Consider the following 24,221-nt stretch of genomic DNA (forward strand, 5'->3'; position numbering starts at 1 on the left):
GCCGCAAACACATTCAAGTATTTTATTTAGAAATACAGATGCAAAGCCAGGTGTGGTGGCTCACACCTTTAATCCCAGCACTTTGGGAGGCTGAGGCAGGTGGATCACGAAGTCAGGAGATCAAGACCCTCCAGGCTAACATGGTGAAACTCCATCTCTATTGTGCCACTGCACTCCAGCCTGGGCGACAGGTGAGAGAGCGAGACTTTGTCTCAAAAAAAAGAAATACCGATTCAAAGAAAAAAGAAATACAGATGCACATGGTAGAATAAAAAGATGAGGCGGGGCGCAGTGGCTCACACCTGTAATCCCAGCACTTTGGGAGTCTGAGGCAGGTGGACTACAAGGTCAGGAGATCGAGACTATCCTGACTAACATGGTGAAACCCCATCTCCACTAAAAATACAAAAATGAGCTGGGCGTGGTGGTGGCGCCTATAGTCCCAGCTACTTGGGAGGCACAGTGAGGCAGGAGAATGGCATGAACCTGGGAGGCGGAGCTTGCAGTGAGCCAAGATCATGCCACTGCCCTCCAGCCTGGGCGACAGAGCGAGACTCCATCTCAAAAAAAAAAAAAAAAAAAAAAGACGAAAGAGTTGGCATCTAGGAAGATCTAGGAAGTTGCACTTGCGAATGAGCAGAAGAGGCCCAAAGGACTTCTGTTTCTGCTTTAAACCTTGTACTACAATTTTACATTTTAAGCTATGCACATAAAATATACGTAATTGTAAAAAAGAAAAAAATAGGCCAAGTGCAGTGGCTCATGCCTGTAATCCCAACACTTTGGGAGGATGAGGCAGGCCGATCATTTGAAGTTACGAGTTCAAGACCAGCCTCGCCAACATGGTGAACCCAGCTCTACTAAAAATACAAAAATCAGCCGGGCGTGGTGGCACATGCCTGTAGACCCAACTACTTGGGAGGGCGAGGCAGAAGAATCACTTTAACCCATGAGGCAGAGGCTGCAGTGAGCCGAGATTGCTCCAAAAAAAATAAAAAAAAGAAAGAAAAGAAAAGCCGGGCACAGTGGGCTCATGCCTGTAATTCCAGCACTTTGGGAGGCCAAGGCGGGCGGATCACCTGAGGTCTGGAGTTCAAGACCAGCCTGACCAACACGGAAAAACCCTGTCTCTACTAAAAATACAAAATTAGCCAGGAGTGGTGGTGCACGCCTGTAATCCAAGCTACTCAGGAGGCTGAGGTGGGAGAATCGCTTGAACCCAGGAGGCAGAGGTGGCGGTGAGCTAAGATTACGCCACTGCACTCCAGCCTAGACAACAAGAATGAAACTCCATCTCAAAAAAAAAAAAAGCCGGGCGCGGTGGCTCACGCCTGTAATCCCAGCACTCTGGGAGGCTGAGGCGGGCGGATCACAAGGTCAGGAGATCGAGACCATCCTGGCTAACGCGGTGAAACCCCGTCTCTATAAAAAAATACAAAAAATTAGCCGGGCACGGTGACGGGCGCCTGTAGTCCCAGCTACTCAGGAGGCTGAGGCAGGAGAATGGCATGAACCCGGAGGCGGAGCTTGCAGTGAGCTGAGATCGCACCACTGCACTCCAGCCTGGGCAACAGAGCAAGACTCCGTCTCAAAAAAAAAAAAAAAAAAAAAGGAAAGAAAAAGAAAAAATAAGCAACCACCAGAGCAAGAAGTGGTCAGAGCAGGGATGGTCTGGAGGGCCGACCCAGAAGTAAGGGAGGCTCTGGGGAAGCTGAGCAAAGCAACAGTGGTGGGGGTGGCACCAGCGTTGGGTGCAGAGGAGAAATGGATGGAAACCCGTGAGAGTGGGCAGCTGGTCTGGGGCTACCCTGTTGGAAACCAGGCAGAGGCCTCGTTGTCACTGACTTCAGCCATTTAGAGACCCACTCAGGGCTCTTCATCCTGCCCCAAGACCACTGTCTTGAGCTAGGGTTCCCAGAGGGCTTTCCAACGGGAACAGACGCCTGATCTGGGCCTTCCAACAGCCATTCAGTTTTCATTCTTGTTTCATTTCTCCTTCTTTCTTTCTTTTTTTTTTTTTTGAGATAGGGTCTCACTCTGGCACCCAGTCAGGAGTGCAACAGTGCAATCACGGCTCACTGCAGCCTTGACATCTTGGCCTCAAGCGATCTTTCTGCCTCAGCCTCCCCAGTAGCTGGGACTACAGGCTAGCACCACCACACCCGGCTAATTTTTTTTTAATTTTTACTAGAGGTGGTGTCTCGCTTTGTTGCCCAGGCTGGTTTCAAACTGCTGGCCTCAAGTGATCCTCCCACCTTGGCCTCCCAAAGTGCTGGAATCACAGGCTTGAGTGAGCCACCATGCCTGGCCCCTGCTTCATTTTTCCAGATGCCCCCTCTTCCATCCAAAAGTCATCGTGGCCCCATGCCACCTGCTCGGTCCTTCCCACGTGGTGCTGAAGTTTCTGTTGTGTTCTGCAACCTCAGTCACTCACAAAGATCAAGCCATTTCTGGTGACCCTCTGCCGGGCCGGGGAGGCCTTTCCTAGGGGAGTGCTGGTCTCCAGCACTCTGCCTCTCCTAGGAGCTCTCCAGGCTGCCTTGCAGAGCAAGGCAGAATGTGAGTTCACATTCCCCGCACCCCAGATGACGGGCTGGGACCACACCTGCCCAACCCACACCAGGCACACAGAAGGCCCGGCATGTGTCTGCTGCAGGAATGAGTGAGTGAATGAGGGAAACAGGGGATGACTCAGCATCCTTCACAGTCAAAGCGGGCAGCCTGGTGCTCAGGCACCTGCTGGGGTACAGCTTGTGGGGTGGACATTCTGCTCTGGGGGGACGTTCTACCCCACCTAGACTCACCCTTCCCAAACTCTCCAAGATTCCCACTCCCACAGCTGCTCACCGCCAGGTGCCCCACCCTCCACACCCCCTCCCAGGTTTCTCCTCAGATGCCCCCATCCCTGGGAGCCCAGGGAGGAAGAAAGCAGTGTCCACCTGACGAAGCCCCAAGTGGCCATCTCCCTCCGCGGCCTGGCAGGAACCCCAAGGTTTCGGGGTCGGCCCCTTGCCTCAGTCTCCGGTACGGGGCTGAACCTGACAGGATCCTTACCGTACATCTTGCCCTCGTCCGACAGGATAATTTTACGCCGGCCACAGGGCGGGTAGATGGCCAGGGCCTCCTGGAAACTCTGCTCAATGTCCGGGCTCCACACGCCCTCTGCATCATTGTCGATGGGCTTGTCCAGCGCCTGACTGCCCCCAGAGACGTTGCTCCCCTCAGGGGAGTTGGGAGAGCTCCACTCGTTGGAGGTAATGGTGCCGGCCTTGCCCTCCAAGGCTCCGCTTGGAGGAGCGCCCGTTGGACCTGTGGGGACAGGAACCACAGCCCCAGTGAGAAGTGGAAGAACTGTGTGGGTCATAGGATGACAGTACTCCAGGGAGTGCCAGAGCCCAAATCACTTGCTCAGGAAGCAAAGCATAAAGTGACAGGTCTGTGAGAATCAGGCCTGGGGTCTTGAACAGGCCATTTCTCCTCTGGAGAGCTCATCTCCCATCTGTCGAATGAGCACAATGACCTAGGCACTCCCTGACATCAAGGTTCTAGGAACCCAGACAAGGGCTGAGAAGTAGGAGACAAGGACGCAGTGCCAGGGATGCACTGACATTAAATCAACACTGGGCAAAAAGCATGCAAAATACTGGGGACTGTTGGTGGGAATGCAAAATTGTGCAGGCTGGGCGCTGTGGGTCACGCCTGTAATCCCAGCACTCTGAGAGGCTGAGACAGGTGGATCACTTGAGGTCAGGAGCTCAAGACCAGCCTGGCCGACACGGTGAAACCCCATTTCTACTAAAAATACAAAGATTAGCCAGGTGTGGTGGCAGGCACCTGTAATCTCAGCTACTCGGGAGGCTGAGGCAGGAGAATCGCTTGAATCCGGGAAGCGGAGGTTGCAGTGAGCCGAGATCCCACCATGACACTCCAGCCTGGGCGATACAGCGAGATCATATGACCCAACATCTGGGTATATACCCAAAAACAGGGAAAGCGGGGTCTCAAAGAGATACTTGCACACTCGTTCATGGCAGCATTATTCACAAGAGCCAAAAGGTAGAAACAACCCAAATGTCCATCAATGGATGAACGGATGAACAAAATGGGTCTATACTTACAGCAAAATATAAGCTTTAAAAAGGAAGGCAACCTGGACACGTGCTGCAGCACAGCACTCTGTCTGGGGGCAGAGTCTCCTGATTAGGACATTATGCTGAGTGAAATACACCAGTTACAAAACAACTCAAACACTACATGGTTCCACTGACGAGGTATCTAAAGCAGTCACATTAGGCCAGGCACAGTGGCTCATGCCTATAATCCCAGCACTTTGGGAGGCTGAGGCAGGAGGATCCCTTGAGCCCAGGAGTTTCAGACCAGTCTAGTCAATATAGGGGAACCCCATCTCTACAAAAAATTAATTAAAAAAAAATTACCCAGGTGTGCTGGCTCACACCTATAGTCCCAGCTACTCTGGAGGGTGAGCGGGGAGAATCACTTGAGCCTGGGAAGTCAAGGCTGCAGTGAGCCATGATTGCGCCACTGCAGTCTAGCCTGGGTGACAGAGCAAGGCTGTCTCAAAATAAATAAATACAGTACAATAAAAATAAAGTAGTTGGCAGGGTGCAGTGGCTCCCAGCACTTAGGGAGGCTGAGGCAGGAAGATCATTTGAGTCCAGGAGTCAGCAAGACTTCATCTTTACTAAAAATGTTAAAAAAAAAAAATGTTTTTAAGTGGTCAAACTAATAGAAACAGAGTAGAATGGTGGTTGCCAGGGGACTGGTGGGAGAAAGAAACAGAGACTTGTGACTTGAGGGGTAGAGTTTCGGTTTTGCACGATGAAGAAGTTTCTGGAGGTCTGCCGCACAGCAACGTGAATATACTTAATACTACCAACCTGGATACTTAAAAAGGGTTAGGATGGTAAATTTTGTGGTCTTTTTTACCACAATGAAAAATTTTAAAAAATGCATATACAATATAATATAGGTCACTGTTCTCCTGTTCCCTTCTCGACTCAGGCTCTTTCTAAAAGAAACTGGGCAGCTCCTCACACACTGGAGCAATGGCAGGATTGACTTTCTGGTGCCTCTGGAGGCTCATGGCCACAACCCCGCCTTCCCCTAACATGAGACAAATCCAGTGACCTCTCGGCTCCAGCCATCCAAGCTGTAAGCTTCCAGACATAGTTCTCAGGGGTTCATGAAAGAGCAGGACATACTAGTCATCTTAAGGCAGTTTTTGGGTTATGAGTAGCAGGTGGGAACCATGTACCTCCCACAGCCCTCCCACAACCCCCAACTTCTCCCCATCCCAGCCACTGAGTCCACTTGTAAAGGAGGACCTCACCCCACCACACACTTTGCCCATCCCTTCTCCCCGACCAGCCTTGAGGAGCAATGCAGTCCAGCAGCCCAAACCCAGGCGGGGGGTCTAAACCCCTGAGTTCACCACTTCCACCTCAGACCCTCTGAAGTGGGACCTCCCAGAGCGTTCCTAGGTTATCACTCTCCCTCCATACCCTCAAACCCCTCATCTCCCACCCATGGCCTGTGAGAAGGACAATGTCCTTCACAGAGAGGCGCTGTGAGGGTGGGGGTGAGGGTCGAGGGAAGGGAGGGGCTAAGTGTGGGAGGCACATCCCAGGAGGAGAGGTCAAAAGGAGCTTGGCAAAGCAGCTGGCGCAGACATGCAGTAGGAAAGAGGTTACAGCCACTGATACTTAAAGCAGGAACCGGCCGGGCACAGTGGCTCACGCCTATAATCACAGCACTTTGGGAGGCCAAGGCGGGTGGATTTCGAGATCAGGAGTTCGAGACCACCCTGGCCAACACGGCAAAACCCCGTCTCTACTGAAAATAAAAAAATGAGCCGGGTATGGTGGCGGGTGCCTGTAATCCCAGTTATTCAGGAGGCTGAGGCCAGAGAATCACTTGAACCCGGGAGGCAGAAGTTGCAGTGAGCCAAGATGGTCCCGCCGCACTCCAGCCTGGGCGGCAGAGCGAGACTCCATCGCAAAAAAAAAAAAAAAAAAAAAAAGCCGGAATCCCCCCCTCCCACAAGGAAACCTAAACCAGCTCCTTCAGCTTGCTGAAAAGGGCACTGAGGCCCAAAGGCCTAAGGATGTGCCCAAGGTCGCGCAGTGAGGCCAAGGTGAAGGCCAAGGTCTTGTTCTCAGCCCTTCAGAGTCACTGTCCTTTTTAGTGTAACAAGTATTGCCTGTGGTCTCTGTGGCTGTTAAAGTCAGTTTTCATTAGAGTTTGTCTGGGGGCAGAGTCGCTTGATCAGTAATAAACTAGCTTATTCTCTTACCAGAAATTCTGGTCTTGACTCTATTCTGAACATGAAAACATTTTTCTATACTTACAAAACAAATGTCTTTTTTTTTGTTGGGGGACGGAGTCTTGCTCTTTCACTCAGGCTGGTGGGCAGTGGTGCAATCTCGGCTCACTGTAACCTCCGTCTCCCAAGTTCAAGCAATTCTCCCACCTCAGCCTACGGAGTAGCTGGGATTACAGGCACACATCACCACACCCAGCTGATTTCTGTATTTTTAGTAGAGACGAGGTTTCACCACGTTGGCCAGGCTGGTCTCAAATTCCTGACCTCAGGTGATCCATCCACCTCGGCCTCCCAAAGTGCTGAAATTACAGGCGTGAGCCATCATGCCCGGCCCAAAACAAACTACTTGAAAGAGTTGTCAACTTTAATTTCTGGCAATATAGTAGATAAGATGATTTTAAAACTCTCACTCTATAAATAAATTTAGAAACAACCGAGCAAAGCTCCCTTAGTAATGAGGAAGCTGGTTTTTTATTTTTCATCACTTTAAATTTTTACATTTTGTTTTGTTTTGTTTGTTTTTTGTTTTTTTGAGACGGAGTATCGCTCTGTCGCCCAGGCTGGAGTGCAGTGGCCGGATCTCAGCTCACTGCAAGCTCCACCTCCTGGGTTCACGCCATTCTCCTGCCTCAGCCTCTCGAGTAGCTGGGACTACAGGCGCCTGCCACTGCGCCTGGCTAATTTTTTGTATTTTTAGTAGAGACGGGGTTTCACCATGTTAGCCAGGATGGTCTCGATCTCCTGACCTTGTGATTCGCCCGCTTTGGCCTCCCAAAGTGCTGCGATTACAGGCATGAGCCACCGCGCCCGGCCCATTTTTTTTTATTTTTTAGAGACAGGGTCTTGCTCTGTCGCCCAGGCTGAAGCACACTGGCAAGATCATAGCTTAGTACAGCACTGAACTCATGGGTTCAAGAGATCCTCCTGCCTCAACCTCCTGAGTAGCTGGGACTCCAGTCACACACCACCATGTCTGGCTAATTATTTATTTATTGTAGAGATTATGTATTTACTGTAGAGGTCTTACTATGTTACCTAGGCTGGTCTTGAACTTCCAGCCTCAAGCAACTCTCCCTCCTTGGCTTCCCATGGAGGCAGCCACCATGCCTGGCCACAACTGGGTTATAATGGCTGCTGAGAGATGAGACCTTAGACCGGAGAGATGCAGAGAAGCTAAAACTGGGAACTATACCTACATCCTCAGAGAGCCAGTAAAACACTGACAAAATGTGACAGTGAAGATTCTCTGGGCCAGGCGAAACGGCTCATGCCTATAATCATGTACTTTGGGAGGCTGAGGCGGGAGGATCATTTGAGGTCAGCAGCTAAAGACCAGGCTGGCCAACATGGCAAACCTCATCTCTATTAAATATACAAAAATTAGCTTGGCTTAGTGGCGCATGCCTATAATCCCAGCCACTCGGGAGGCTGAAGCAAGAGAATGACTTGAACCTGGGAGGCAGAGGTTGCAGTGAGCTGAGATCGCGCCACTGCACTCCAGCCTAGGCAACAGAGACTCCATCTCAAAAACAAAAACAAAAACAAACAAACAAAAAAAGATTCTCTGTCTTAGCCTAAATTCTAGATATAAAAAAGAATTCTTATAAAAAAGAATTTGTAACCAAGGGACAAATTAACCCTTTAATGGATTTGAAATTTGAATTTTATGTCGCTTAGTAACCTCCAGTCAATTCTTAAAAATAAACAGTGGTCCCAGGCGGAAAATCTCTGAAGAGATTATGTTTAAATGATTATTGACCTAAATAAAGAATTGTAAATACGGGAAAGAACAAGATATTATCAAAAATACAAAGTAGGCTGGAAAAAGAACTACATCAAACATTTAAAAATAAACATTTTAGTCACTGAAATTAAAAATTCAATGGTTGGGATTAACAAGTTAGATACAGCTAGATAAAGAAGCAACAATCTGGAAGACAGAGCTGAGGAAATTACCCAGATGTATTTTTTAAATGACAGTAAGGAGCAAGGAGAACAGAATAAGGCAATTCAACATCAGAATTCCAGAAAAAGAGAACATAGAAAATAAATAAAGTAGAGCAACATTGGAAGAGATAATAGCAGGCAATTTTCCAGATTAATAGAAGAGATGACTCCAATAATTCAGGAACCATGCTGAATCCTAACCAGGATAAATTCAAATAAAAGGAACACATAACATAGGGACACTGCAGAATACCCAAAACAGAGATCTTTAAAGCATGGAGAATGAAAAAGAGCAGATTATCTAGAAAGGAAGGACTATTAAACTGATATTGAACTTCTTGGCCTGGTGTGGTGGGTCATGCCTATAATCCCAGCACTTTGGGAGGCCAAGGCAGGTGGATCGCTTGAGGTCAGGAGTTTGAGACGAGCCTGGGCAACATAGTGAGACCCCTGTCTCTACTAAAAATACAACAATTAGCTGGGTGTGATGGTGGGCGCCTGTAATCCCAGCTACTTGGGAGGCTGAGGCATGAGAATCGCTTGAACCCAGGAGGTAGAGGTTGCAGTGAGCCCACATTGTGCCACTACACTCCAGTCTGGGTGACAGAGGGAGACTCTGTCTCAAAAACAACAACAACAACAAACTGGTAGCAAACTTCGTAACAGTAACACTAGAAGACTCAGTATAACGTCACCGTACTGTTAAAAGAAAATATCTGTTAATCTTGAATTTAAAACCCAAACAAAAAATCATTCAAGAGTGAAGATCAAACAGAGGCATTTTTAGACAAAAATAGATAATTTGCCAATCCAAGAGCCTCACTGAAAAACAGGGCTGGGCATGGTGGCTCATACCTATAATCTCAGCACTTTGGGAGGTCAAGAGGCAGGAGGATTGCTTGAAGCCAGGAGATCCCACAGGGTGGGGGCTCGGTTCCATAGGACTGCCTCCCACTTCTGATGCCAATCCCATGCCCTGGGTTGTTTTACTTGTGCTTCTGACCCACCAGCTATAGATGAGGTTCCTATAACCCTCTTCTGAAGATCAATTAACCTGCCAGGGTAACTCACAGAACTCAGAGAAACACCACCTACCTTTACCAGTTTATTATAAAGGATCTCACAAGGGGTAGAGACACACAGGGCAAGACACGTGGGAAGGTTGGAGAAGCTTCCATGTTCTCTCCTAGGTACACCACCCTTCAGGTCCCTCCACGTGTTCAGCTTTCTGGAAGCTCCTCAAACCCAGTCCTTCTAGGTGTCCATGGTGGCTTCATTACATAGGCATGATTGATTAAACTATTGGCCATGGGTGATCAACTTGACCTTCAGCCCCTCTCAGCTCCCTGAGGCTGGAGGGTGTGGCTGAAAGTTCCACCCCTCTAATCCCGCCCTTGGTCTTTCTGGAGTCTGGTCCCATCCTGAAGCTACCTAGGGACTGCAAGCCCTAAGTCGACTCATTAGCACACAAAAAGACACATCATTTTGAAGATTGCAAGGATTTTAGGCGTTGTACCGCACGAAACTGAATGAAGTCCCAATATATCTTTTTTTTTTTTTTTTGAGCTTTTTTTTGGCCCAGGCTGAAGTACAGTGGTACAATATGGGCTCACTGCAACCTCTGCCTCCCAGATTCAAGCGATTCTCCTGCCTCAGCCTCCGGAGTAGCTGGGATTACAGGCACCTGCCACCTCTCCCGGCTAATTTTTGTATTTTTAGTAGTGACGGGGTTTCACCATGTTGGCCAGGCTGGTCTCGAACTCCTGACTTCAGGTGATCCACCCACCTCAGCCTCCCAAAGTGCTGGGATTACAGACCTGAACCACCACGCCAGGCCCCCAGTATACATTTCACAGTGTCACAATACTTAAATAAATGGAGAGAAACTGTGTGCTCATGAATGGGAAAACAATATTATAAAGATGTTGAATCTCTCCAAATAAATCATAAATTCAATAAATTGTGATTATTTTATTTTATTTTATTTTTTTGAGATGGAGCCTTGCTCTGTCACCCAGGCTGGAGTGCAGTGGCGTGATCTCAGCTCACTGCAATCTCCACCTCCCAGGCTCAAGTGATTCTCCTGCCTCAGCTTCCCCAAGTAGCTGGGATAACAGGCACGTGCCACCACCACGCCTGTCTAATTTTTATATTTTTAGTAGAGACAGGATTTCATCATGTTGGCCAGGCTGGTCTCGAATTCCTGACCTCAAGTGATCCTCCTCCTCAGCCTCCCAAAGTGCTGGGATTACAGGTGTGAGCCACCGTGCCCGGCCCTGAAATTGTGATTTTAAAAAATTCCACACAGTTTTCCACAAAGCTTAACAAGCTGATTCTGAAAACACATGGAAGAAGCAGGAGCAGTCTGCAGTCTTCTGAGTCAGCTCCAGGCTCCCTTTCTCCATATTCCCTGGGCTCCATATTTCACCAGATTCATTCCATAGATTTGTCCCTGGGTTCTGACCTGACCTCTTCTTTTTAAACCCTAAACAGACTCCTGGGGGGATCCCCACCCAAGGCTTGCATTCCCACTTTATTGGTTTAATCCCCAAATCTGTGTATCTTTCCTCAGGTGAAGGTCCTCACAGCAACTGCCTACCAGGCATCTCTAATCAATCTCCAGAGCTCCTCAAACTCAACATGACCAAAACCAAGTGTTCAGCTTGTCCTCCAATCCTGTTCCTCCTCCTTGGCTCTCTCTCAGGAAATGAACCACTATCCACACAGAGACCAGAAAGCTAGGAATGCAGCCACGCACTGCATACCAAACTTTCGGTCAGCCCCAAACGTTCGTTCAAAGGGGGTCCCATAAGATGACAATGGAGCTGAAAAATTCCTATTGCCTAGTGATGTCAGAGCCATCCTACCGTCGCAGAGCCACACATTCCTCACGTGTGTCTGGTGGCACTGGTGTACACAAACCTACTGTGCTGCCTGTTGTGGCACACAAGTCTAGCATACACAATTATGTACAGTACACAATCCTTAATAAATGACTATGTTACTGGTTTATATATTTACTATACTATACTATACTTTTCATCATCTTTTTACTATTATATCTGTTTTCTCTAATTTTAATTTTTTGAGACAGAGTCTAACTGTCACCCAGGCTGGAGTGCAGTGAGTGGTGCAGTATCAGCTCACTGCAGCTTCTGCTTCCTGAGTTCAAGCGATTCTCGTGCCTCGGCCTCCTGAGTAGCTGGGATTGTAGGCATGCACCACCATGCCCAGCTAATTTTTTTGTATTTTTAGTAGAGACACGGTTTCACTATGTTGGCCAGGCTGGTCTTGAACTACTGACCTCTGGTGATCTGCCCGCCTCGGCCTCCCAAAGGGCTGGGACTGCAGGCATGAGCACCGCGCCGGCCTTTATCATCATTTTAGAGTGTACTCCTTCTATTTATGAAAAAAAAATGACTGTAAAACAGCCTCAGGTAGGCCCTTCGGGAGGCATTCCAGAAAAAGATACTGTTACCCTAGGAGATGATATCTTCATGCGAGTCACTGCCCCTAAAGAGTTCCCAGTGGGGCAGAATGTGCAGGTGGAAGGCAGTGATACTGACAATCCTGATGCTGTGCAGGCCTACTGTGCACGCTTGTCTCTGTTTTTATTACTATTTTTTATTTTTTTGAGATGGAGTTTTGCTCTTGTTGCCCAGGCTGTAATGCAGTGACGCGATCCCAGCTCACTGCAACCTCTGCCTCCCCGGTTCAATTCTCTGCCTCAGCCTCCCGAGTAGCTGGGATTACAGGCAACTGCCATCATGTCTGGCTAATTTTTTGTGTTTTTTCACCATGTTGGCCAGACTGGTCTTGAACTCCTGACCTTGTGATCCACCCACCTCTGCCTCCCAAAGTGCTGGGATTACAGGCGTGAGCCACTGTGCCCGACTGGTATGTCTCTGTTTTTAAAAACAAAGTTAAAAAGTAAAAAAACAGCCAAGGCAGGTGGATCACGAGGTCAGGAGCTCGAGACTAGCCTGGCCAATATGCTGAAACCCCACCTCTACTAAAAATACGGGCGTGGTGATGCACACCTGTAATCCCAGCTACTCCAGAGGCTGAGGCAGGAGAATTGCTTAAACCCGGGAGGTGGAGGTTGCAGTGAGCCAAGATTGTGCCACTGCACTCCAGCCTGGGGGACAGAGTAAGACTCCCTCTCAAAAAAAAAAAGATTTTGTAAACTGAAGAAGGCTTATAGAATAAAGATACAAATTAAGAAAATATTTTTTGTACAGCTGTACAATGTGTTTCCGTTTTTGGTTTTTTGTTTTTTTCTTTTTTGAGACGGAGTCTTGCTCTGTCGCCCAGGCTGGAGTGCAGTGGCGCAATCTCGGCTCACTGCAAGCTCCGCCTTCCGGGTTCACGCCATTCTCCTGCCTCAGCCTCCCGAGTAGCTGGGACTACAGGTGCCCGCCACCACCCCCGGCTAATTTTTTTTTTTTTTTTTTGTATTTTTAGTAGAGACAGGGTTTCACCATGTTAGCCAGGATGGTCTCGATCTCCTGACCTCGTGATCCGCTCGCCTTGGCCTCCCAGAGTGCTGGGATTACAGGTGTGAGGTGTTTGCATTTTAAGCTAAGTGTTACCATAAAAAAATTTAAAAATTGGCCGGGCGCGGTGGCTCAAGCCTGTAATCCCAGCACTTTGGGAGGCCGAGGCGGACGGATCACGAGGTCAGGAGATTGAGACCATCCTGGCTAACACGGTGAAACCCCGTCTCTACTAAAAAAACACAAAAAAAATAGCCGGGCGAGGTGGTGGGCGCCTGTAGTCCCAGCTACTCGAGAGGCTGAGTCAGGAGAATGGCGTGAACCAGGGAGGCGGAGCTTGCAGTGAGCTGAGATCCGGCCACTGCACTCCACTGGGCGACAGAGCAAAAAAAAAAAAAAAAAGAATCAAAAAATTAAGAAGTTTAAAAAGTAAAAAAGTTATAGAAAGCCAAGGTTCATATATTCTTGAAGAAACAACATTTTAAATACATTTAGTGTAGTCTAAGTATCTGTTTTTATAAAGTCTACAGTAATGTCCTAGTGTACAGTAGTATACAGCAAAGCCATCAGTAGTGTACATTCACTCACCACTCGCTCTGACTCACCCAGAGCAGCTTCCAGTCCTGCAAGCTCCATTCATGGTGAACCCCATACAGGTGTGCCATTAGTTATCTTTTATATTTTACTGTCACTGGACCTTTTCTATGTTTGGGTATGTTGAGATATACAAATACTAACACTTAAGTTACCATTGTGTTACAGTTGCCTATAGAAGTGAGTATAGTCACGTGCCATACAGATTTCCAGCCCAGGAGCAACAGCTTATACCATACAGCCTGGGTGCGTCGTAGGCTATACCATCTAGGTGTGTGTAACGATGCTGTTATGTTTGCACAAGGATCAAATCGCCAAGAGACACATTTCTCAGGAGGCCTCCCCTTCATGAAGCAGCACATGACTATGTTTTGACTTTTCCCTCTTATTAATAGCTCCCACATCTAGTTAATGACCACATCCTGTCTTTCTGTCACCGAAATGTCTCCTAAATCTACTCTATCTCACAGCCCTAATCCAAGCTTCCACCAACGCACATCTGGATGACTCTGGCAACCCCATTCAGGCTCCATAATCTCTTCACTCCAGCCAGAGTGATTTTTCTAAAACGCAAACCTGATCACATGATGCCGCTACCTAAAAATTTTCAATGCCTTTTCTTTGCTCTTAAGATAACACCACGTACTCCACGATGGGATTTTCTAGCGCTTGAATCTGCCGATCCCTGTTCTCCGGCCATACCTTCCGCCCACAGGCACCACCCTCTGTACTTCCTTCTTGGCACCCACCAAATCACCCCCCAACATGCTAGGCTTCCTCCACTCCGGTGGAAGTGCTGAAACTCCCCTTTCCTTGTTCACCTGACCAACTCTTGCTCAGCCTTAAGGTCCAGCCACGTCATGTCCTCTGGGAAGATGACTCCAACCTTAGCAGACTCCTGCCTTTCTATATCCAGCCCCCATCTCCCAGTAAGCACTGGTCTCCACCATCCTTTACACACCATGGGGACAGGGACAGCTGTCTTCCTCTGCAGTCCGCAGCACACTGCAGAGCTGATGAACACAGAACGAACAAACGAAGGGATATTTGTTAAGTGTTATTGTGGAATAATGATTTATCTGTGGGGAGAACAGATTGCTCTGTGCTTAATTTTGGGAAACAAAAGAAACCTCGGGAATGTCTGGATTTTGGCATACCAGAAAAAGAGCTTGAATCGTGCATAAATCCCTTTTCGGCTTATTTTGGAGGCTTGTAGAATGGAAGTGTGATGTACGGGAAGCAAGAGCCTGGCTTTGGTTCCAGTTCTACCACTAACTGCACAACCACAGACAAACCACCTCATTTCTCTGGGCCTCATTTTGCTCATCTGTAAAACAAGGAGGATGCCCTCACTGGGATCCAGTGTCCCTTCTGTGCTAGCATATATGTGTGGTTCACATCCCTCCCACATCCTGGAAGTCTCCAGTGGCCTCTAAAAGTACGTTGCAGACTTTCACGTGTGGCTGAGGCTCAGAAGGCTGGGGAACTGATCCATCCTGGAGGGCTGTCCCGCAGGAGAGATGACATAGTGAGATGTCATCTAGTGTAGGGCCTGACACAGTCAGTGCTCATAAGAGCTATTTCTGGCCGGGCGCGGTGGCTCACGCCTGTAATCCCAGCACTTTGGGAGGCCAAGATGGGCGGATCACAAGGTCAGGAGATGGAGACCATCCTGGCTAACACGGTGAAACCCCGCCTCTACTAAAAATACAAAAAATTAGCCAGGCGAGGTGGCAGGTGCCTGTAGTCCCAGCTACTTGGGAGGCTGAGGCAGGAGAATGGTGTGAATCTGGGAGGCGGAGCTTGTAGTGAGCCAAGATCGCACCACTGCACTCCAGCCTGGGAGACAGAGCAAGACTCCGTCTCAGAAAAAAAAAAAAAAGAGCTATTTCTTACTGTCTTCATTATTATTGAGCCATAAACAATGCCAAGTGGAAAGTCTTAAGCCCTAATGCCTAATATTAATACTTAATTAATTAATCATTTTAATACCTGAGGTCTCTTAAGTCCTGGTTGTAGCCTAGATTTTCTTCTGGACCCGACACTACGTACAGATGGATGCCCTGCGTCAGGTGGAGGGAGCGGCGGAGGCCAGGATGTCAGGAGATGGAAAGAAGGGCTGCCACCTCCCTCCCCACCTGATCCCTCCTATGGTCTCTGGGCCCTGCTCCTCCTCAGAATTCCCCTTCCTTCACCCAAGCTGAGCTGGACTGGCCTGGTAAAGTGGGTACCATCAGTGCCTGCAGAAGCTGGGCCTAGCGCAGCCCAGCAAAACACACACGTGGGGAGAACCAAAGACTCCTAATGCCAGACCCTGCCCCACGAGTGGGGTTTTCTGAGGACCTGCACTCCATGTCCCCAGGATTGGGTCTGTCCCAGGAAAAGCAGGGCAGCAGGTCATCCAAGGCCCTGGGCCACAGGATTTGTTACCGAAATGGAGTTGCTCCCAGCCCCATGTGTCCCTGGTGCTCCAGGTTCACTGCCATCACTGGCGAGCTTCTCCTATCTGCCCCCGGCCCACGTCCCGGGACTGGCAGCTGCCTCCCGCCACCAGGCAAACCTCCCACGCAGCGCCCTGCCCTGAGGCTCGTGGAATGGGGTAAGCCAGCACCAGCCTCCCCCTCCTTCCCCAAGTGCTCCACAGTGACCCAGAAGGGCCTGCCAGGGGAGAGCCGGAGGCGGGGGACAGATGGCATCATGGAGCTGGGCCATGCGCTGTGAACAGAGGAGTAAAAATAATCCCAGACTTGGTTCTCAGGGCTCAGCCCAGGAGCCGCTACTCTGCCTCAGCCCCACCCAAAAGCTACAGGGTAGCCCCCAGGGCAACCTCAGACCAGCAGGTTGTTCCACCCTAGGGCCCACAGGTGCTAATTACTCAGGAATTTCCAGAAGGATCAGGAATGTATGGGCTTTTATTAAGATTTCCCTAATACTCAGAACAATAAGCTCCTCCAAAAACACTTTCAGGACAGGAAGAGAATCAGGATGCTAAGTTCCAAAGGGAGAGGCCAAGCCTCAGGGAGGGCAAAAGACCTGCCCTGAGAAAAGACAGAACCAGACCCAAGGCCAAGCTGACGTCCTCTCCCCAGTCACGTCCTCTCCCCAGTCCCGTCCATCTCACGCTCCCAGAGCCCTCCTTTCAGAGCCTTCTGCGGCCACTGTGATCCCTAAGCCCCTCGCAACTCCTCCAGCCTCTAGAGCTGTGACCGAGAATTCAGAAGAAAATATCCTGACTTTGGGGGTCACCGGGCTTCACCTCTCAAACCAAGAAATGGAGAAGTCATCTCTTAAAATAAGACGGGGGAAAGAGGAGCAGCAGACCCCAGCCTTCTTCCAGGGTCATCCTCACTACCCTGCAGCAGCCCTGGGCTTCTCACCATCTCCTGAGCCCCAAGTCTATTCCTGCTGCTTCCCTGCTTAGGGTGGGCCTCAGTACTCATTTAATTCCTGTCAACAGTCCATCAACAAACTCTTGAGAGGCCCCCTCCACCCTGAAGGCTTCCCTGAGTCCCAGTTCCCAGAGGTCCCTGAGCTGCTACACCGATTGCCTGAATGTGCAGTGCTACTCTGGTCCATCCGTTGTCTGTTAAGCCTTCCATGCTAACTAGGCTTGGAAACTCAGGAGCTAGGAGACAAAGGGAGGAGGCCAGGGGACCTGGGCGGGAAAGAAGAACCTGTCCCGCAGGCAGTGCCGGGTGGGCTGTGCTGCCTCCTCACACAGTGCAAGCCTCTGTGCCCTGGGCAGGGGACCCTGCAGGACGGATACAGGCAGCCCAGCACTTGTGGGAGGCCTGAGTGTCAAAGAGGTGCCCAGGACACTGAAGGACACACGCTTTACTACTTTAACACTAGGAGGTGCCAGTTTCGAATGCCCACTCTGCACCAGGCACTGGGCAAAGCACTTGACGACATCTTCCTCCAGTCCTGCCCCCATCCCGCTGAGGTAGCTGCACTGCCCCATTTGGCAGGTGAAGACGCGGAGGTTCCTCAAGGTGAAGTGCTGTAACCCCAGCCCAAAGTCAGTAAGAGTCAAGGCTCAGTCTGTGGCTCTGAAGCCCTTCCCCACTGCAAGCTGCCTCTTGCCCATCACGATGCTGCTTTTGGTTTTTTTTTTTTTTTTTTGAGATGGAGTTTTGCTCTTGACCTCAGATCATCCGCCCACCTCACCCTCCCAAAGTGCTGGGATTACAGGCGTGAGCCACTGTGCCCGGCTATGATGCTTCTTTGACCTATTTTGCCAACACTTTTTTTTTTTTAATTGAGACAAAGTCTTTCTCTGTCGCCCAGGCTGGAGTACAGTGGAGCAATATAGGCTCACTGCAACCTCCACTTCCTACCTAGGTTCAAGAGATTCTCTTGCCTCAGCCTCCTGAGCAGCTGGAATTACAGGCGTACACCATCACGCCCAGCTAATTTTTGTATTTTTAGTAGAGGTGGGGTTTCACCATGTTGGCCAGACTGGTCTCGAGCTCCTGACCTCAAGTGATCCGGCCGCCTCGGCCTCCCAAAGTGCTGGATTACAGGCGTGAGCCACCACGTCCGGCCTATTTTGCCAACACTTCTGTCAGCAATAGGAAGGCGGATGATCTGACTGCAGCATGAGAGATGCAAGTTAGATGTGCAGAGTAGGAGGGAGGGGTAGCCTGGATTGGCAGGCTAAGGGGCTAAGGGGAGCTAGAGAAGTTTCCCTTTGCAGACATGAAGACTTCCTGGTCTCTTTCTTTGCATGGACCCCACTGTTCCCACAGCCTCCAGTGAAGGTCCCAGCTGAGAGAGGCAGGGTTCCCAGGGTTTGTGTGCGGAAAGAATCGCAGGGGAGAAAACTGCCCTCCAATGTACAAGTGAGGAGACTAAGGCCCTGAGAGGTGAAGTGACTTGCCTAAGACCACAAAAGCTGTTAAAACTGGGACTAGAGCTACATCTCAGGCCTGCACTTCTCTGCCACACAATTCCAACCTCCATGACTAAAACTGGATGCCTCTCAATGAGCACAGGAGAGGGTCTGTTCCTAGGGAGAAGAGGAACAGGCTCCCCCGCCAGAAAGATCTCTCCCTGCTGATTCTCATGCCTAAAAGCCTAACACCTCAGCACGGGTACTTCAGTCCTTGTGCCCTTCACTCACTCACTGTTCACTGGGCATGTACTATATGCCAGGCATTGGTCACTGCTCTGATATAAATGTGCCCCTCAAATTCGTGGGTTAAAAACTTAATCCCCTTTGGCTGGGTGCGGTGGCTCACGCCTGTAATCCCAGCACTTTGGGAGGCCGAGGCGGGTGGATCACGAGGTCAGGAGATCGAGACCATCCTGGCTAACACGGTGAAACCCCATCTCGACTAAAAATACAAAAAAATTAGCCGGGCGAGGTGGCGGGCGCCTGTAGTCCCAGCTACTCCGGAGGCTGAGGCAGGAGAATGGCGTGAACCCGGGAGGCGGAGCTTGCAGATCGCGCCACTGCACTCCTGCACTCCAGCCTGGGCGACAGAGCGAGACTCTCTCTTAAAAAAAAAAAAAACAAACTTAATCCTCAACACAGGAATGTTGGGAGATGGAGCCTTTAAGATGTGATTGGGTCATGTGGGCTCTGCCTTCCTGAATGGATGAACGCTGTCATCTCAGGAAGGAAGGAGGGAGAGTCATCTATGAAGATGCAAGTACAGTCAACCCTCATTGATCACAGAATAGTCACAGATTTTGTATTTACAAGTTTGCCAACTTGCTAAAATTTCTAACCCCCAAATCACTGCTCCCAGCACTTTCACAGTCATTCACGGACCCATACGTGCACTGAGAAGCCACACATTCTCACCGCCTGACGCGCGCTCCCAGCTGAGGTCGGCAATGCTGCACTTTGTCTACCTGGGTCAGTTCTCCTGCTGTAAGCAAGTGTCTTGTTCTCGGTCTATTTAGTGCTATGACTTCTGCACTTTTGTGGGTGGTTTTGCTCCTTCAAGTGGCCCCAAACATAGTGCAGAAGTGCTGTCTACTGTTTCTAAGCAAAGAATGTCAAAAGGCACCAGGAGAGTCAAAAGGGGAAGCAGCCCAAACGTCCATCAATAGAGGAATGCATAAACAAAATGTGCTGCATCCACATAATAGAATATGATTCAGCCTTAAAAAGGAATGAAATGGCCAGGCACGGTGGTTGATGCCTGTAATCCTAGCACTTTGGGAGGCCGAGGCAGGCAGATCACCTGAGGTCAGGAGTTTGAGACCAGCCTGGCCAACAAGGTGAAACCCTGTCTCTACTAAAAACACAAAAATTAGCCAGGCGTGGTGGTAGGTGCCTATAATCCCAGCTACTTGGGAGGTTGAGGCACAAGAATCGCTTGAACCAGGGAGGAGGAGGTTGCAGTGAGCTGCGATCACACTACTGCACTCCAGCCTGGGCAATAAAGTGAGACTCCATCTCAAAAAAAAAAAAAAGGAATGAAATTCTGACATAGGCTACAACATTGATGAACCTTAAGGACATTGCGCTAAGTAAAACAAGCCAGCCATGAAAGGACGAATCTTATACCATTCCACGTCCACGAGGTACCGAGAATATGCAAATTCATAGAGACAGCCGAAGACAGACTATCCGGGGCTGGGGATGGGGCAATGGGGAGTTTCATTCAGAACATTAACAATCATTGTCAGGCCGGGCGCGGTGGCTCAAGCCTGTAATCCCAGCACTTTGGGAGGCTGAGACGGGCGGATCACGAGGTCAGGAGATCGAGACCATCCTGGCTAACACGGTGAAACCCCGTCTCTACTAAAAAAATACAAAAAAAAAAAACAAAAAAAAAAAAACTAGCCAGGTGAGGTGGCAGGCGCCTGTAATCCCAGCTACTCGGGAGGCTGAGGCAGGAGAATGGCGTAAACCCGGGAGGCGGAGCTTGCAGTGAGCTGAGATCCGGCCACTGCACTCCAGCCCCAGCGATAGAGCGAGACTCCATCTCAAAAAAAAAAAAAAAAAAATCATTGTCAAGTGAGGTGGCTCACACCTGTAAACCCAGCACTCTGGGAGGCCAAGGCAGGTGGATCACCTGAGGTCAGAAGTTCAAGACCAGCCTGGCCTACATGGTGAACCCTTGTTTCTACTAAAAATACAAAAATTAGCCAGGAGTGGTGGCGCAGGCCTGTAGTCCCACCTACTCAGGAGGCTGAGGGAGGAGAATCGCTTGAACCCCAGAGGCACCGAGCCAAGACTGCACCACTGCACTCCAGCCTGGACGATAAAGTGAGACTCCCTCTCAAAAAACAAACAAACAAACAAACAAACCAAAAGACAAAAAAAACCAGACAGTTACTGTTTAATGGGTACAGCATTTCCGTCCGGGAAGATGAAGAAGTTCTGGAGATGGAAGCAGGAGACCATAGCACAACTGCGAATGTCCTTAATGCCACTGAACTGCACATTTAGAGTTCAAATGGCAAATTTTATGTTACATATATTTCACCAAAAAAACCTGTTTAAAGCGCACCAGGAGCTAGAAGACAAAAAGAAGAGGGCAGAGAAGGAAAAGAGGGACTGCAGGGGACCTGGGCCCAAAATACAGGAGACAAAGGAAAGGGCCTGGTTACAGCTGGAAAGGAAAAGAGAAGCACAGGAGAGTCCCCAGGTCACAGGCAGGTGAGTCCCTGGGGATGGAAGGCAAGGGAGTGGTGGAGAAGGAAAGAACCCAGCAGAGAAATGGATTGGGCTGGACCAGGCTGGGCCAGGCCGTGTACTCAATTAGAAAAAACAGACCCCACTGTGATTTCAATTAGAAACACAGACCCTACTGTGATTTCGGAAGGGCCAGGGCCTGCTGGAGGCCAGAAAAGGGCCCTTCTCGGAAAACAAGACCAAGAAAACCTAGCTGTCCCGGGGCCCGAGCTCCCACCACTGGAGTCCCTCCCTCATGCTGAGCGGTGCCCCTTCCTCTCCTGAAACGCAACAGGTTCTCAGGGAAAGGCCACATGAAGTCTGGGACCCATTAAGATGCCTCCAAGTCCTGTGCCCTGAGTTAAACCTGCCTCTCACCAGCTACGTGGCACAGCCGTTCAGGAGCTTATTGAAGCTGCCCCAGAGCTTGTTTCATCACCTGTCAAACGGGGATGAGCATTCCTGCCTGCAGAGCCACTGAGGACTGAGAAAAGCAAGTAAAGCCCCTGCCACGCAACGCACAGCAGCACCATCCCGGCCATCCTTTGGTGTGCGGCTTTCGTCACACCCGGCTTCAGGACGGGACGGGAATGCGGAGCGGGTGAGAGGAGGAGAGGCTCCACAATCCTTCCCAGGCTATGGAGATGTTGGAACAAACGTCAGAGAGCTGGACCCCTTGAGCAATGCCTAGTCAAAAGAGGGAAAAGGTGGCAAGGGGGAAAGGGAGAGAGAGCAGGATGGGGAGAGAGAAAGAGAGAGAGAGAAGAGAGAGAGAGAGAGAGAGAGAGAGAGAGAGAGAGAGAGAGAGGCGCCATGGAGCAGAGATTTAGCATTTGGGTTCTGGACTCAGATGCCTGAGCTCAGGTCCTGGCCCAGCCTCACAGGGACCTAGGAGTCCTGAGCAAGCTACTCGACCTCTCTAAGCCTCAGTGCCCTCCCAACCACTGAAGAGGCACCAATGCAATCTCATTCTCCCCAAAGAACTGCTGTGAGGATTGAATCCCATCATGTCCATGAGACAGGAGCACAGAGCCCGGCCCAAAAAGGGGCTCGTCACACATTCTCCGTCACTGCCCTGTAGTCATCATGAAGGGTGATGGAGGGCGGGATGGAGAGGAAGGAGCAGGAGGCCTGCAGGCTAGCAAGAGGGGAGGTAATAAGTAGGTGGAGATGGATGCAGGCCAGCCGGGAGGAGTCTCCAGTGGGAGGGGCAGCTCAAAGAGCAATGGAGGGAGATAAGATTCCTAAACGCTGCAGGCCCAGCTCAGGCCCAACCCAAGCAGTCTCTTCCCACCCAGCCCCCAGGACTGCGCAGTGAGTACAGGCCTGGTGAATACAGGCCTGGCCCCAGCATCCCATCTCCTCAGCTCTCAGGGAGGTGGAAGCTGGGACCTCACCGACCCCCCTTCCCCCACAACCCCTTCTGTGTCAGGGGTGTGGGTATCTGCAGGCCCCACCCAACACGTGCAGGAAGTGGGTCAAGGCAAGTGGTGAACAAAGCCCTTGCCCCTGGCCTCCCCTCAGCCTCTGGATTGTGATTAAACAGTCCAGAAGCTGTGATGAAACAGGTTTAGTTCCAGAACAGCGCCCGGCCCAGAGGCCCCTCAAAACAGGTACCCAGAGGAAGGCCCATTTGCTTCCAAGCGCAGCTTTGCTACAGATTCGCGGTGCCTCTGGAGCCAGTCACTTCCCCTCTCTTGGCCTCAGTGCCTTCATTTGCAAAAACAAAAGGTGGGGGATGTAATATTACTCAGCAAAAAAAAAAAAAAAAAAAAAAAGTAAAGAAATGGGCTGGCCAAGCGTGGAGGCTCACGCCTGTAATCCCAGAACTTTGGGAGGCTTAGGCAGGCGGATCGTCTGAGGTCAGGAATTTAAGACCAGCCTGGCCAACGAAATTCTGTGTCTACTAAAAATACAAAAATTAGCCGGGCGTGGTGGCACATGCCTGTAATCCCAGCTACTCGGGAGGCTGAGGCAGGAGAATCACTTGAACCCGGGAGGCGGAGGTCGCAGTGAGCCGAGATCGTGCAACTGCACTCCAGGCTGGATGACAGAGTGAGACTTTGTCTCAAAAAAAAAAAAAAAAACACAGAAATGAGCTATGAAGACATGGAGGAAACTCAAATGCATATTACTAAGTGAGAGAAGCCAATCTGAAAAGGCCACATAGTATGATTCCAACAATATGACATTCTAGAAAAGGCAAAACTACAGAGACAGTCAGAAGATCAGTGGTTGCCAGAAGTGGGAAGGAGGGATGAACAAATGGAACCTGGAGGATTTGGGGAACAGTGACACTATTCTGCATGACACTGTAATGGTGGGTACACGTTATTGCCCATGTGCCAAAACCCATAGAGTGGACAACAACAGGAGGAACCCTAATGTGAACTATGGACTAAAATAACGTGCAGGCCGGGCGCGGTGGCTCACGCCTGTAATCCCAGCACTTTGGGAGGCCGAGACGGGCGGATCACGAGGTCAGGAGATCGAGACCATCCTGGCTAACATGGTGAAACCCCGTCTCTACTAAAAAATACAAAAAAAAACTAGCCAGGCGAGGTGGCAGGCGCCTGTAGTCCCAGCTACTTGAGGGTGGCTGAGGCAGGAGAATGGCGTGAACCCGGGAGGCGGAGCTTGCAGTGAGCTGAGATCTGGCCACTGCACTCCAGCCTGGGCGACAGAGTGAGACTCCATCTCAAAAAAAATAAATAAATAAAAATATAAATAAATAAATAAATACAAAATTTAAAAAGTAAAATAAAGCAAAAGTTATGAAAATACAGTACTTGAGAGGCAAAAGTACTGAACCAAACCAGTTGGCTTCATTTTAAGTAGGCGTGTCCTAGGAAAATGCAGATCTGAAAATATTAATAGATTTAGCCCGGGAGTGACTAACAGAAGCGCTTGCCCTGGAATCCCATCAAAGCCAGCACACTTGTTTCCTCAGCCTCGGGGGTGGGTTTGCCCTCAATCAGCTGCTGTCTCAAAGAGAGGCAGGAGGGTCCCACCCTGTCAGAACCCAAGGGTCAGCCCAAACCAGGTGTCCAAGCAGCACAGGCACCCTGGGTGGGGCCTCAGTACATGCCCTGCCCAGGGAGAAGGAGGAGCCAGGCAGAAGAGGGAATCTCCACACCAGGGAACGCCTTCCACGACCCAGAGCCTCAGGGAGCCACAGGGCATCCTGGAGGCAGCAGGGCAGTAGGAC

The 24,221-nt window shown here is 50.0% G+C and overlaps 1 protein-coding gene across 3 annotated transcripts in view; it reads right to left on the reverse strand.

Annotated features, from left to right (window-relative positions):
* Positions 1 to 24,221, reverse strand: part of TEAD4 (TEA domain transcription factor 4) — an 86,199-nt gene that overhangs the window by 46,918 nt on the left and 15,060 nt on the right. For all 3 annotated transcript variants that reach the window (XM_033223196.1, XM_033223197.1, XM_033223195.1), the window contains one exon: positions 3,055 to 3,309. In XM_033223196.1, the coding sequence (XP_033079087.1) occupies positions 3,055 to 3,309 (255 nt within the window). The remainder of the gene's footprint in view (positions 1 to 3,054; positions 3,310 to 24,221) is intronic.

Source organism: Trachypithecus francoisi, unplaced genomic scaffold (genome assembly GCF_009764315.1).
Source record: "Trachypithecus francoisi isolate TF-2019V2 unplaced genomic scaffold, Tfra_2.0 Lachesis_group11, whole genome shotgun sequence".
Taxonomy (NCBI): Eukaryota; Metazoa; Chordata; class Mammalia; order Primates; family Cercopithecidae; genus Trachypithecus; species Trachypithecus francoisi.